The sequence below is a fragment of the Glycine soja genome, chromosome 18 (genome assembly GCF_004193775.1).
Source record: "Glycine soja cultivar W05 chromosome 18, ASM419377v2, whole genome shotgun sequence".
Taxonomy (NCBI): domain Eukaryota; kingdom Viridiplantae; phylum Streptophyta; class Magnoliopsida; order Fabales; family Fabaceae; genus Glycine; species Glycine soja.
Window position 1 is genome coordinate 56,701,120 of NC_041019.1, and position 13,216 is coordinate 56,714,335.

A 13,216-nucleotide genomic window follows, 5' to 3' on the forward strand; every position below is an offset into this window, starting at 1 on the left:
GTGTAAGGAAAAAGAGGGAAAAAAAAGTGAAAAAGAGAGAAATTAAATACTAAATATTAAATATATAATAATAATAATAGGAGTGGAGGGCAAAAACCAAGCACCGTGGAAATCGCTGTTTGATTTAAAACCAGAAATCAACGGTACACATTGCATCTCGTGGTTCTTATATTGAATTCCAATTTCCATTTCCACTTGATCCCCCCCTCTCTCTCTCTCATCACTACCTCTGCATTTTTCTCTCGCTCTCTGCCTTCCATCACCCTCGCCATTTCCCTTCCCAAGGTCCGTTTCTCTCCCTCGATCCGTTTCTCTTTCTCTTGGATCTGTTTCTTCCGTTTCCGTTTTCAATTTTCACCATTCAATTTTGGTTTTTTCTTCAATTCGAATGGGAGTGTTCTTTGTTTTCGTTATTTTATTGTTGGGTAGCTGGATTTCAATTGGGTCGTTGTTGGATTTCGATTTATTTCACTGGGTGTGAGAATTTTTTTTTTTCTTTTTGCTAGCTTTTTTAAGTGGATGTGGGTTGGATTATTTTTAGATTTTTGGTTTGTTTGATGTTTCTTTAGGTTTTGTTCAATCTTTTTAATCTATGTTGTTTATAATTGATCGATCTGCTTGTTATTTATGGGAGGATGCGTTTTCTTGTTTTATTTTGAAGAAAAGAACGATTTTGATTGGTTTAAATGGTAACATCATGCGTCGTTGTGTTTGTATTTTTGAGATTTGTGGTAGATGGGGATGGATCTGTCGTTGTTGAGGATGGTTCTGTCAAAAGTGTGGTATTTGAGGATGAGTTGGTAACGAATCTGAATTGTTGTTTGAGGTTGAGACAACACAATGATTTGTATTAGTTTACTTTTTTGCCGTGATGCAATTAATTAAAGATGTTTAAAATGTTGGTAAAGTGTGCTGAACCTCCCTCTCTCTTAAAACTGAAAGAAGAGATACCGAAAAGGAAATGTAATAATGCTTTGCTTGTGGACCCTTTGGAAATTTTCAACGGTTTGAGTGTTCCCTATCCTTCTAACAACCAACTATTATGGCTCATGGTGCATGTCTAATCAACTTATTCTGTTGTCAACATCTTTGCTCTTGTCTGAGGAATGTAGGATGTAGGAGTGGGTATGTGTACAGTATGTACTTTTGTTTGGGTTTTACTATGTTGGAACACATTTATGTGTATCATTTAATTCAGGATACAAGTTTCTATTCCAGGTTAAATATCTGTCTGGTAGTCATTTTCCCGACTTGTTTATTGTGTATTGCTATGTTACGATATATCTCTGCACTAATAATAGTTTTGTTACATGATGCTTTGTCCATGATATACCCATCCCGTTATCTTTAGGTCTACTTGATGGATGCTATTTTGAAATGACTTGCTGTGGGACTAATCTGCTCAGAGGAATAGAAAAATTAAAACAAAATGAAGAACAGTGGAATGTATAAGATTTAATAATAAATAATATATGTTTCCCCTTTTTGTTATGTGTGATTGTAATTGGTTAGCTTACTGTTTGCGTCTGTCCTAGGACATCATTTTTGTTTATAAACCATAAGGATTGAGGATAGTTGAAATGGATTTGGTTAAGTATATGATTAAATTATGTGATCCTGTCAAAGAGTTCTTTGTTTTGGTATTTTTCTTTGTCACTTTTTCATAGTATGCTATGGAAGTGGAGAGAAATTTGATTTGTGTAGGGATTGTCTTGTTCAAAATTTCCCTTCCAATGTTTTATTGGCTGTGTTTACAGAATGCACTTCTACTGAATATTCATCATTTATCCTGCAGATAGTAGAAGATGGCAGACGCTGAGGATATTCAACCTCTTGTTTGTGACAATGGAACAGGAATGGTTAAGGTACATGATGGATCTTTTGTTTTTGTATTATTTGTTGAATAAACTTACTGTCATACTCTTGTTGGTTTTATGGGAATATCATTTTACATTAATGTTACTTTTGTGAATTTGAAAAATTAATTGCAACAAATATTTGTAGGCTGGTTTTGCTGGAGATGATGCCCCACGTGCTGTGTTTCCCAGCATTGTAGGTCGTCCTCGTCACACTGGTGTGATGGTTGGCATGGGCCAAAAAGATGCATATGTTGGTGATGAGGCACAGTCTAAGAGGGGTATTTTGACTCTCAAGTACCCCATTGAACACGGAATTGTGAGCAATTGGGATGATATGGAAAAGATTTGGCATCATACCTTCTATAATGAGCTTCGTGTTGCCCCAGAAGAGCATCCAGTTCTCTTAACTGAGGCCCCTCTTAACCCTAAGGCTAATCGTGAGAAGATGACCCAAATCATGTTTGAGACCTTTAACACCCCTGCTATGTATGTAGCCATCCAGGCTGTTCTTTCACTTTATGCAAGTGGTCGTACAACTGGTAAGCCATTTTTTATTTGTTTGATTAACTTGAGGTTGTATAGTATGAACTTATCTGGGAACTTTGAAATTGAGATAAGCATATGTCAACATCCATGAGAATCTATAGAGTCTGTATGTTCAACATTGCATTTTTGGATATTTTAAAATAAACTGAAAATGATTCATTTCATTGTGAATGATTTCACTTGACATATTACTAAATGGAGAAAAAACAAATTCTGTGAACTGGGAATTATGATTGTAGAAAACTGCTGTAAAGATTCCTTATATCATGTGATCGACTTTTAAAACTTTATTTATTTGCCTTCTCGTTGCAGGTATTGTGTTGGATTCTGGTGATGGTGTCAGCCACACTGTCCCTATCTATGAGGGTTATGCCCTCCCACATGCCATCCTTCGTCTTGATCTGGCTGGTCGTGACCTCACAGATTTCTTGATGAAAATCTTGACTGAACGTGGTTATTCCTTCACCACCTCAGCCGAGCGGGAAATTGTAAGGGATGTGAAAGAAAAGCTTTCTTACATTGCCCTTGACTACGAGCAAGAACTGGAGACAGCCAGGACCAGCTCGTCTGTGGAGAAGAGCTATGAGTTGCCTGATGGGCAGGTCATCACCATTGGCGATGAGCGTTTCAGATGTCCAGAGGTTCTGTTCCAACCATCCATGATTGGAATGGAAGCTTCAGGCATTCACGAGACAACATACAACTCCATAATGAAGTGCGATGTTGATATCAGGAAGGACCTCTATGGTAACATTGTTCTTTCAGGAGGAACAACCATGTTCCCTGGTATTGCTGACAGAATGAGCAAGGAAATTTCGGCATTGGCACCCAGCAGCATGAAGATCAAGGTTGTAGCACCACCTGAGAGAAAATACAGTGTCTGGATCGGTGGTTCTATCTTGGCATCTCTTAGCACCTTCCAGCAGGTTTGTTCTCTTCCTTTATTCTTTTTCCTGCTTCTTGGAATGTTATGTTGTTGTGAGATAGTACATTCTTCTATGATAATAATGACACAAACTTTTGTTTTGAGTGCAGATGTGGATTGCAAAGGCAGAATATGACGAGTCTGGTCCATCAATTGTGCACAGAAAGTGCTTCTAAAACTGTTTGAGAGATAGGGTTATTGAAGCGAAAGACTACTATCATCATGATTTGTCTGGAAGCAATGCATTGCAGATTGTAACCCTTTCATTCTAGCTTTTGTTATCCTTTTCATGTTATTCTCTTGTTGGAGTGATCATTTATTTGCAGAAAGTGAGGAGAGTTGGTTTTTTTTTTTTTTTTAAATGGTCCAGTTCTTTTCATATACATTGATAAGTTTTTGACTGGTTCATTCTGAGTATGAGTTAGCTGGATTATCAAACTACGCTTGTACCCTTGTTATGCATAATTATAATCCTTCATCCGTTGAACTACAAGTTTAATTCTTTTCAAATACACTACGCTTGTACCTATGTTATGCATAATTATAATCCTTCATCCGTTGAACTACAAGTTTAGTTCTTTTCAAATTAAATAACAAGTTAATTCACCGAACCCCTAATATCTTCTAGTCACTACTGTGCACTAGAAGAAAATTAAAATACTCTTTTCTGCCTCGTGTTGTGAGAGTATTATTTATGTTCTTATAATTGATATTATGAATAAAGGTATTGCCACCATTGTGTTACAAATCATACAATCAACGGAGTACTATTATTCGCACTTAAACTTTATGATTCTGAATTCCATCTAAATCCTTCGTGCGGTCTAGTTTTTTATCAGTGTAATTTTATCATGGAGAAACACTAATTAAAATCGTATAAATCTGATCCTGTATTAAAAGATTCAGGCTTTGATAAAATGTTAAATTAAAAAATCATAGTTTTCAGTAAAAATAGCATCATCGTGTTCTCTAAGTATCATTTGCACATGAATGAATCAAGCATCAATTCAACATGATTATCGTATTGGATGCACACTTGAGAGAAAAGTTACTGGGCATAGATTGTTTTGACAAAATAAAAGGATTAATATAGGAGAATTGAAACCCACAAACACATCAAAATAAATAATTTTAGTACCTAGCAAAACACGGCCGAGCCTAGTTTAAAAGAAATTTGAGATAATATAGCATCAACATTCTAAACAAGAATACTAAATTACCTAACGTAAGAAATGGAGGGATGGATATATACCAAGCACCAACGAGAAAGGCAATTCATCCCTAATGAAGGGGAAATAAATAATATAACTTGCCAATACTAGTTCTATATAATAAACTGAAAATCAGAACGGAACAAGCTGTATATGAATGGCAAAAGTTGCATGTGAAAATTGATTGACTATCTAACAAACTGAAATGTCAGTACTACTCAAATGTCAGTGCAACTACTGCATATAATTGCACTTCATGTGAGAAAAAGCAAGTGAAATCAATTAGATGACACTAGAATATTAAATATAAGTTGGATTGGATGGTTAAGAAAGAAAAGAGAAGAAAAATCTCAGATTCAATCTCTCTACTAGTAAAATTAATATTTTAATAAACTAATATTTGTCGAAAAAAAATAGTACAATGGTCGGTGATATTATTAAATAAGTAAATTTAATTATGATTTGCTTATATTTTGTTCTGCAATTTTATACAAGAATTTCTCTCTTGAGAGACTTTTAGCTTATAGTTTAATCAAAAGAGGGTATAGTAAATTATGTTTCTTATTGGAAATTTTTTTAATTAATTTTAGATTTTTCAGCAATATAAGTAATAAATAAAATTGTGTTCTGCAATTTTATACAAGAATTTCTCTCATGAGAGACTTTTAGCTTATAGTTGAATCAAAAGAGGGTATAGTAAATTATGTTTCTTATTGGAAATTTTTTAATTAATTTTAGATTTTTCAGCAATATAAGTAATAAATAAAATTGTCAAGATATTTCTTTATACATATAAAAAATTACTTTGTATGGCACATGTCCATGCTCTGTTCATTTCTAAAATGATGAGAATGTATATTTTAAAATAAAAAGAAAAAAAAAATATTTGAACATAGCCATAGGGGAAAATATAATTTACTGTAACTTTTCTTCTTTTACCACAAGGCATAAAATTCATAAATTGACCTGCTATTCATAAATTAATCCTCTTATTTTTCATAAGCAATTAATTATGTATTTATGTCATTTGCATTTTACAGTAAAGTTACAGAAATACGATTGATGATCATAATTTGATAAATTTTCCAAAAGGATGTAATCAAAGATTGTCTTATCAGGTAGTATCACCCAACCTGGGAGGAAAATTAATGAAAGTAACCGTTTAGTTATCACCCTATCACTTGAAGGCTTTCAGTCTTTTAGTTTTCCAATGTCCATGCAGATGCACTGTGCAAGAAGTGACCTTGGATTAATTAAGTGGTGATTTCCAATGGATTGGCAGATATACATTCATCTTATAGAATCAAGAGATGCAAAAATGTATAAGTTTTAAGTATTTCATATAATTATCAAATTTCACACAGAGAAATTAACCTGCCACATTTATAAAAAAAATTTAAGTCTTTCAAAGCCTGAATTTTGAATCTTTTGAAATTCACTCTTCATTCACCTGACCCGAGAATGGCCAAAGAAGATGAAATTTGCTGTAGGAATCGATCTTGGTACAACATATTCGTGCGTTGCAGTGTGGTAAGAGCAACATGGTAGAGTTGAAATAATCCACAACCAACAAGGCAACAAAACCACACCTTCTTTTGTTGCTTTCACAGACAATCAGAGGTTGATTGGTGGTGCCGCAAAGAATCAGGCTGTCTCCAACCCAGAAAGCACTGTATTTGGTATGTTTTCTACTCTCAAGCATTCAAAAATATTACTACTTTCCTTTACATTTCCCTATAGATTTTTACAATGAGACTTCTTATAACTTTTGCATTAGTATATTTTCTTTTCTCAAGTATTCACAAATATTACTACTTTCCTTTATATTTCCCTATAGAGTTTTACAATGAGACTTCTTATTACTTTTGCAGATGCAAAGAGGTTAATTGGTAGAAAATATAGTGATCCTGTTATTCAAAAAGAGAAAATGCTGTGGCCATTCAAAGTTGTTGCCAGTATTAATGACAAACCAATGATTGTTGTCAAGTACAAAGGGCAGGAGAAGCACCTTTGTGCTGAGGAAGTATCATCTATGGTCTTGTTAGGAAGAAGATGATGCTCTGCCATGAAAACCTGCCATAGGGATAGTTACAACAATGTTCAGGCCAACTAGAAGCAGTTATCATTCAGTTGTAGACATGCAATTGTGTATAAAAGCTCTATGAATCAATGAATAAGACAGAAAAGAATCTTCGATACCTAGCTTTCATAGGAGGCCTTGGTCCTCAAAACCAAGTAGTGTAGTTTTCTCCCTCCCCTCTGCTCCTAACAGGTCTTCACAAAGATGTGGGAGATTGCAGAGGCATATTTGGAAACACCTGTAAAGAATGCTGTTGTAACAGTGCCTGCTTATTTCAATGATTCTCAGCGAAAAGCTACTGCTGCTGCTATTGCATATGACCTTGACAAGAGGACTAATTTCGTTGGAGAGCAAAACATTTTCATCTTTGACCTTGGTGGTGGTACTTCTCACGATCAAGGATAAGGTATTCTAAGTTAAGGCTACTGCTGGAAACACTCACTTAAGGTGGAGAGGACTTTGAAAACAGAATGGTGAGCTATTTTGTAGAGGAATTTAAAAAGAAGAACAAAGTGGACATTAGTGAGAACCCTAGAGCCCTAAGGAGGTTGAGAACTGCGTGTGAGAGGGCAAAAATAACACTATCCTATGATGTTATTACCAACATTGAGTTGGTTGTTTTATTTAAGGGCATTGACTTCTGCTCTTCAATCACTCGTGCAAAGTTTGAAGAGTGTATGCAAAGATGGACAAGAGCAGTGTAGATGATGTTGTCCTTGTTTGGTGGCTCTTCTAGGATTCCCAATCCTGATGAGGCTGTTGCTTACGGTGCAGCTGTGCAGGCTGCTTTGTTGAATGAAGGCATTGAGAATGTTCCAAATTTGGTGTTGTTTACTTTTAACATTTTTAGATTGATCTAGCAATTACATCTATATAATTCTTCATCTGGTAGATGACTTAGTTTTACAATTTACTCAATTTTCAGGGCAACATAGACCAATGGGAATAAATTATAATACTTAGAAATCACTATATGGCTCACAAGGCACTTGTTTCATATGTAGAGAGGTGCGGTATATTTATAAGCTTGATCTTACTTCCTTCCTTACTCTTAAGATTCTTCTAGCAATTACATCTAGATAATTTTTCATTTTGTGGAAGACATACTTTTACAATTTACTCAATTTTTTGGGGTATTCTACACAAAACAGTATCCTTGAATTTGGCATGTATCTTTTCTTTTGGTACAAGGTCTTAAAGATGTATGTCAGATACACTTACGATGACAAATCCTTCTTTAAACTAACAACAGAACTATAAAGCAGGGAATTAAAAATGTGACATAAAATGCCAAACTCCTAATAATAGAGGTATAGACTGCTAGCTGATGAGTGATGAAAAAGAAAGACATGTGAGATTGAAATAATTATGAAATGAAGAATATAGAACTATAAATTACTAGAAAGAAATTGTTGAGATTCATTCTGCAGGATAGTTTTCAAATTGAAATAGATGGAGCAATCAACAATTTTAAATATTTAGCCTACCTACTATACCCGGCAATTTCAGCAAGAAAAACATACTTTTTTATTAATATTAAAATGGTTGTATGAAATTCAGCACATTAAGGGTATTTTCATCAGACTTCTTTACATGGCTATTATCTTAATAAGCACTTGTGTCTATAATGAGAATCAGATTCTGAAATTAATTTACAGATATGACTAATTACAATAATTGTATTCAATGTGTCCAGATATTACATGTCAAATTATAGCAATTAACTTCAGATTATGTTTTCAGATTTTGATCCAGATATTATTGATTCCAGATTCTGATCCTCATTAATCTATTTGATGGAACCATTAAAGCCTTACTTTGTTGAACACTGATTTTTTATTTAAGCATTGGTGCTTAGAGGAGTGCTAGCAACCTACTGTCCTTATCACCAAAGGAGCAATCTTCATTCACCTAATTTTGACCCTGCCAAATCGACACCGGTAACCTTACACCGTTTTATTCATTTCACGTAATACACATCGATCCGATCACTGTATAATATAGGTTTTTCTTTTCCGTCGGTAAATGTTAGTTAGTTGTTAGCCAGGGAATCAAAACCACGACCCTTCTCTCCCTTCCTACTCCTTTTACCAACAAATCAATCTTATAACTATGTCGTATAATATAGGTGGTTAACCGTTTTATTCATTTCATGTAATTCACGTAATATGGTCATTGAAGATCATTACTACTATTAAGGACAAACTCATGACCATGGTTAAGTGCAAAGGTCAAAAGAAGCACCTTTACTCCTAAAAAGTATCTTTGCGTGGTAGTGCAGAAGCATATATAGAAAACCTTGTGAAAAAAATGTTGTTGCTATTGTGCCTGCTTATTTGAATGACTCTCAGAGAAAAGACGGTGCCAATGTTGCTGATGCCACTGCTGGCCTCAATGTTATGCAGATAGTCAATGAGCCTACCGCAGCTTTTGTATTTGTATATAGCCTTGGCGATATAACTGATTGTGTTGGAAAACAAAACATTTTCATCTTTGACCTTGGCAATGGCGAAATATTTTGAAGAGGAGTTCAAGAGGAAGAATGAAGCAGACATCAGTGATAACCGAAAAGTTCTAGGAAGGTTGAGAAGTGCATGTTAGAGGGTGAATAGGACACTCTGATCATATGTTGTTACTTGGGCTGCTCAAAAAAACTAGTTTTAAAGAAATAACTATAACAAGTTATATAAAAGTAATTATAAAAGTATAACCAGTTATATAGTTATGATTATTTTAAATAACTTATTTTTACTCATCCATAATCGGTTATATACCCATATTTTAAAAACAATAACTAATTATAGTTATAATATCCAAACCATGAGCACCCTAGTTGTTACATGCAACGTTGAGATAGATGCTTTATTTCAGGGCATTCCTTTGTGCTAAGATTGAGAAAATCAATATGGAGCTCTCTAAGGAATGTATGAAAACAGTGACCAGGTGTCTCGCTGATGCTAAGATAGACAAGAGAAGCAAGGTACATGATGTTGTTCTTGTTGGTGGTTCTTAATTAGCTCTTCTATGGTTCTCGTGAAGATGCTTGTGTGAGAAAGCAACATCATTAAGAGCTCTTCTGTGGTCCTCTTCAACCATCAATAAGGACAACACCATCTATATTACTCTTGTGTCGATCTTAGCATCAACAAGACACCCTATCTACTGTCTTCATACATTCATGAATATTGATTTCTTCAAACTTAGCACGAGTGAATGAAGAGCAGATCGAAGTAAATGTGTCCTTTTTGCCCTCTCGGGTGCACTTCCCAACCTCCTCCTCAATCCCTTTGGGTTCGCACTGATGTCTGCTTTTCTTCCTTTTGAACTCTTCTACAAAATATTTCACCAATCTACTAATTATCAAGTAACCATCTTAAACTAAATTAAGTCTGATAACCTCTCATTGGATATGTTGCTTAAATTGCTGCAATGGCTGACTTGAGCACTCAACATACTTCTGATTGATCCTAGACTTGTTCCATGCCTACAGGCTAGCCAACTCATTTTGCTGCGCGGTTGAGTACATCTCATTTATAAAACAAAATATGGTTTAGATAATTCATATATGATTTTATATTTTTTATTATATACTTGTCCTTGAAGTAGCATGTTGCTAAATTAGTCAACTTTAAGAATTACTCTAGAACATTAAATTTAACAATGACTATGTTTTTAATGTTTCTTGTATGATTGTGTTTGAATGATTTAAGAATGATTTTTAATTCAATTATATTAATTTTAATTAATATTTTGTATTGATTTATCGATGTTATACTTAATAAAGTGCATATAATGAGTATAAATATGAGTACATATATAAGTATCCAACAAATTACATGGGTATGGATCTGGGGTATTATTTTCAAATTTACTCATTATCATGACTAGATATTGACCCATCTAACCCTCTCATGTACAAGTTTGGTGCAATCATAGATTAAAAAGGGGTTAAGGTGAGAAAGAAGATGTTAGGATTTTAGTAAAGTTTCAAGAGATCCATATAAAGTTTAAAATGAAAAAATGACTTAAGGATATGTCTTTCTAGAATTAGTTATAATAGCTTGATATCATGAGGGGGGCGGCATACAGAGCCTTGCTATTAGAAGTTAGATTTTAAATAATTGTAAATTCGGCTTCGTCCCTGGTAAGGTGTGATCATTTTCCTTCTTCTTATTTTGCTTTTAGAAACTGTTACGTAAAATAATTTTAAAAATACATTTTTAAACTAAAACCAAACTATTGTGGATGTCATGGATAAAGGTTTTGAAATTTGAGCTCGATTAATACTGTAAAATGTGAATTAATTATTTGTACATATTTATACACCCTTTCTTTGATTCTACGATGTCCATAAGCACCCCTCTTCACCAAACTTACACGCACTTCAAGTGCTAAATTATGTAAATTATTGTTACATCTCATTACACAGAAAGCAGGGATGCTGTAGTCCGTTTCTCTCGATCATCAATAAAGGGGTGATATTCTTCTGTGACTTCTCCCGAATTTGGATCATTTTCTTGCTTTAGGAGCTTTGAATTGTCATTGTCTTCATGTATTTGTTGCTCTCTTTCATTTCCATTTGCAGTACTGAGTTTCTTTCCTAAGCTTGTGAAATCATATTTTTCATATTGACGATTATCATAGTAAGAATTACATCTCCCGTAAATCTTAGAAGGTAAGTCACTTAACCTTTCATCTATTGCTGAGCTTCGTTGGTTAAAACTTCCAAAACCTTTGATTGCATGAGAAAGATTACGTGCTCTTGCTCTTTCTTCTGTGAAAAAATCCTTGTTTCTTAAGAGCTTTAATATTCTTTCTGATAATTTTCTAACTCTCAAACCCCAGTTGAACCTGTAAAATGAAATAATGTACCAAGGGTCATCACTTGATTCATGCAACAAAATTTTGGTGATGACAAAAATTATTTGAGTTGATACATCACCTACCCTTTTTCATCAATGAACTGAAATTGTCCAATCTCTTCAATAACATCTATATCACATTGAAACTCCTCGGATACTCTTTTAGGTCCATGAGTTAGTAGATGTTCCAGTAAAATAAGAGCCTTGTATGAGGCTCTCCAATACCCTTTATCGAATTTCAACAACCTGTTTTCTCCACAAAACTAGAACACAATTATTACACTTTACGAAAAGAGTCTTTGAGATCAGAATAACCAAATCAGGACACAAGAAACCGGAAACCTGCGATGCAAAATCTCTATGATTCTCTCATATTCATCCACTTCGAAGGCAGCTCGTGCTATTATACTTGTGGAACGCGTGTCTGGTGGCCATGGATTCTCATTTGTGGCTTCTTCTGTCATTCTTAAGCACAGTCCCACACACAAAAGAAAAGCATTGCCAACATGAAAAATAAAATCAAGTGTTTGATTGTACCAAAAACGAATAAAATGATTGCACAGCAAAGTTAAAAATTAAAATTTATGGCCCTTCTACTAAGTAGTTTCACATGTTTTAACCAATTCCTTTGATCTTGACATTAATGAATAAGATATTATACTAAAGAAAGGCTTCTTAAGAATTCAAAAAAATGAGTTATATCATTCCTTTGGTACTTTGTTGAATCTAACTTTGACTAATAATATGGCGAAATCCAATTTGTAAGATGTTGACATAGAATCTATCCTATCTAGTAGTTGTTGAGCCTATCGGGTAATTGATTATTATTGGACCATGCCAGCAGCAGATATCCACTCCCAAATTCTAAGATATAGATAATATATTTCCTTCCTTGTTAAAGAATTTGAAACTGCTCTGGTCATACTATGAGAAGGATTTTATTTTAATTTTGTTAATAACCAATAACTTAAAACATGCATGATTTAGTTTCATGACAAAGAGCTTCATATTTTTTCAGCTATCCTGGTCATCTTAGGAGAATGGTTTCTTTTTTATCTTCAAATAATCAACAACTTAAAGCATGATTGAGTTGAGACCACTAGGTCAGGAAAAAAGAAAAAGAAAGACTTACAACTGTACTGGTGTAACATCTGTGAGCGCTAGCCTTGCAGTTTTAATCTTCTCCTTCAAGAACCGAAATGCTTGCCCTTTGATTTCATGGATGAGAGGAGAACTCATATTTACAATCTTCTTTGGAAGAATTTTGAGGATAATGGTGACGAAGATTTTGAAGACTAGTTTTATTATATAATCTATAGTTTGCGTATCTATGTACGTAACATGTGCAACTGCTCCATTACCAAAAGCACTAATACTTTTCATAAAGTGGAGTTGCATATGTAATGAGAGGTAGAACAACGGAATAAGCCTAACTTGTGATTTGGAAAGGATGAGGAATAATATAAGCATGATAATTCAAAGGCAAGTTTTGCTGAAGCGTCTTTGTCTTTAAGTTCATGTCGTTTAGAAAGAGTGCCTTAAACTACTCCTTGATGGCCAAAGAAATTTTTGACCCGGTGAACTTATAAAATACTGTTGATCTCAATTCCTCAGTCTATGGTTGACTGGTTTAAAATCTGTCTGATGCTTAAAACGTTGTACATAAAACTACTGTGTACGTGTGTGTAGAAACTTCTGATTATGTGGAATTTCCTAAATATCACTTTCTTTTT

General features: G+C 34.2%; 2 protein-coding genes and 1 pseudogene across 2 annotated transcripts; 2 read left to right on the forward strand and 1 right to left on the reverse strand.

The window, feature by feature from the left end:
- Nucleotides 1-131: 131 nt before the first annotated feature.
- LOC114395252 (actin-11) lies at nt 132-3,823 on the forward strand. Its single transcript, XM_028356978.1, has 5 exons — nt 132-285; nt 1,796-1,865; nt 2,005-2,398; nt 2,718-3,331; nt 3,441-3,823. The coding sequence occupies exons 2-5, from the start codon at nt 1,806-1,808 to the stop codon at nt 3,504-3,506; spliced, it is 1,134 nt and encodes a 377-aa protein (XP_028212779.1). The 5' UTR covers nt 132-285; nt 1,796-1,805; the 3' UTR covers nt 3,507-3,823.
- A 2,192-nt stretch (nt 3,824-6,015) lies between these two features.
- On the forward strand, nt 6,016-9,143 carry LOC114397449 (annotated as a pseudogene).
- Nucleotides 9,144-10,876: 1,733 nt separating this feature from the next.
- LOC114395256 (clathrin interactor 1-like) lies at nt 10,877-12,814 on the reverse strand. Its single transcript, XM_028356984.1, has 4 exons — nt 12,616-12,814; nt 11,826-11,948; nt 11,568-11,729; nt 10,877-11,472 (listed from the first exon to the last, which is right to left on the reverse strand). Exons 1-4 carry the CDS (start codon nt 12,720-12,722, stop codon nt 11,043-11,045), a joined length of 822 nt encoding a protein of 273 aa, XP_028212785.1. The 5' UTR covers nt 12,723-12,814; the 3' UTR covers nt 10,877-11,042.
- Between the last annotated feature and the right edge of the window lie 402 nt (nt 12,815-13,216).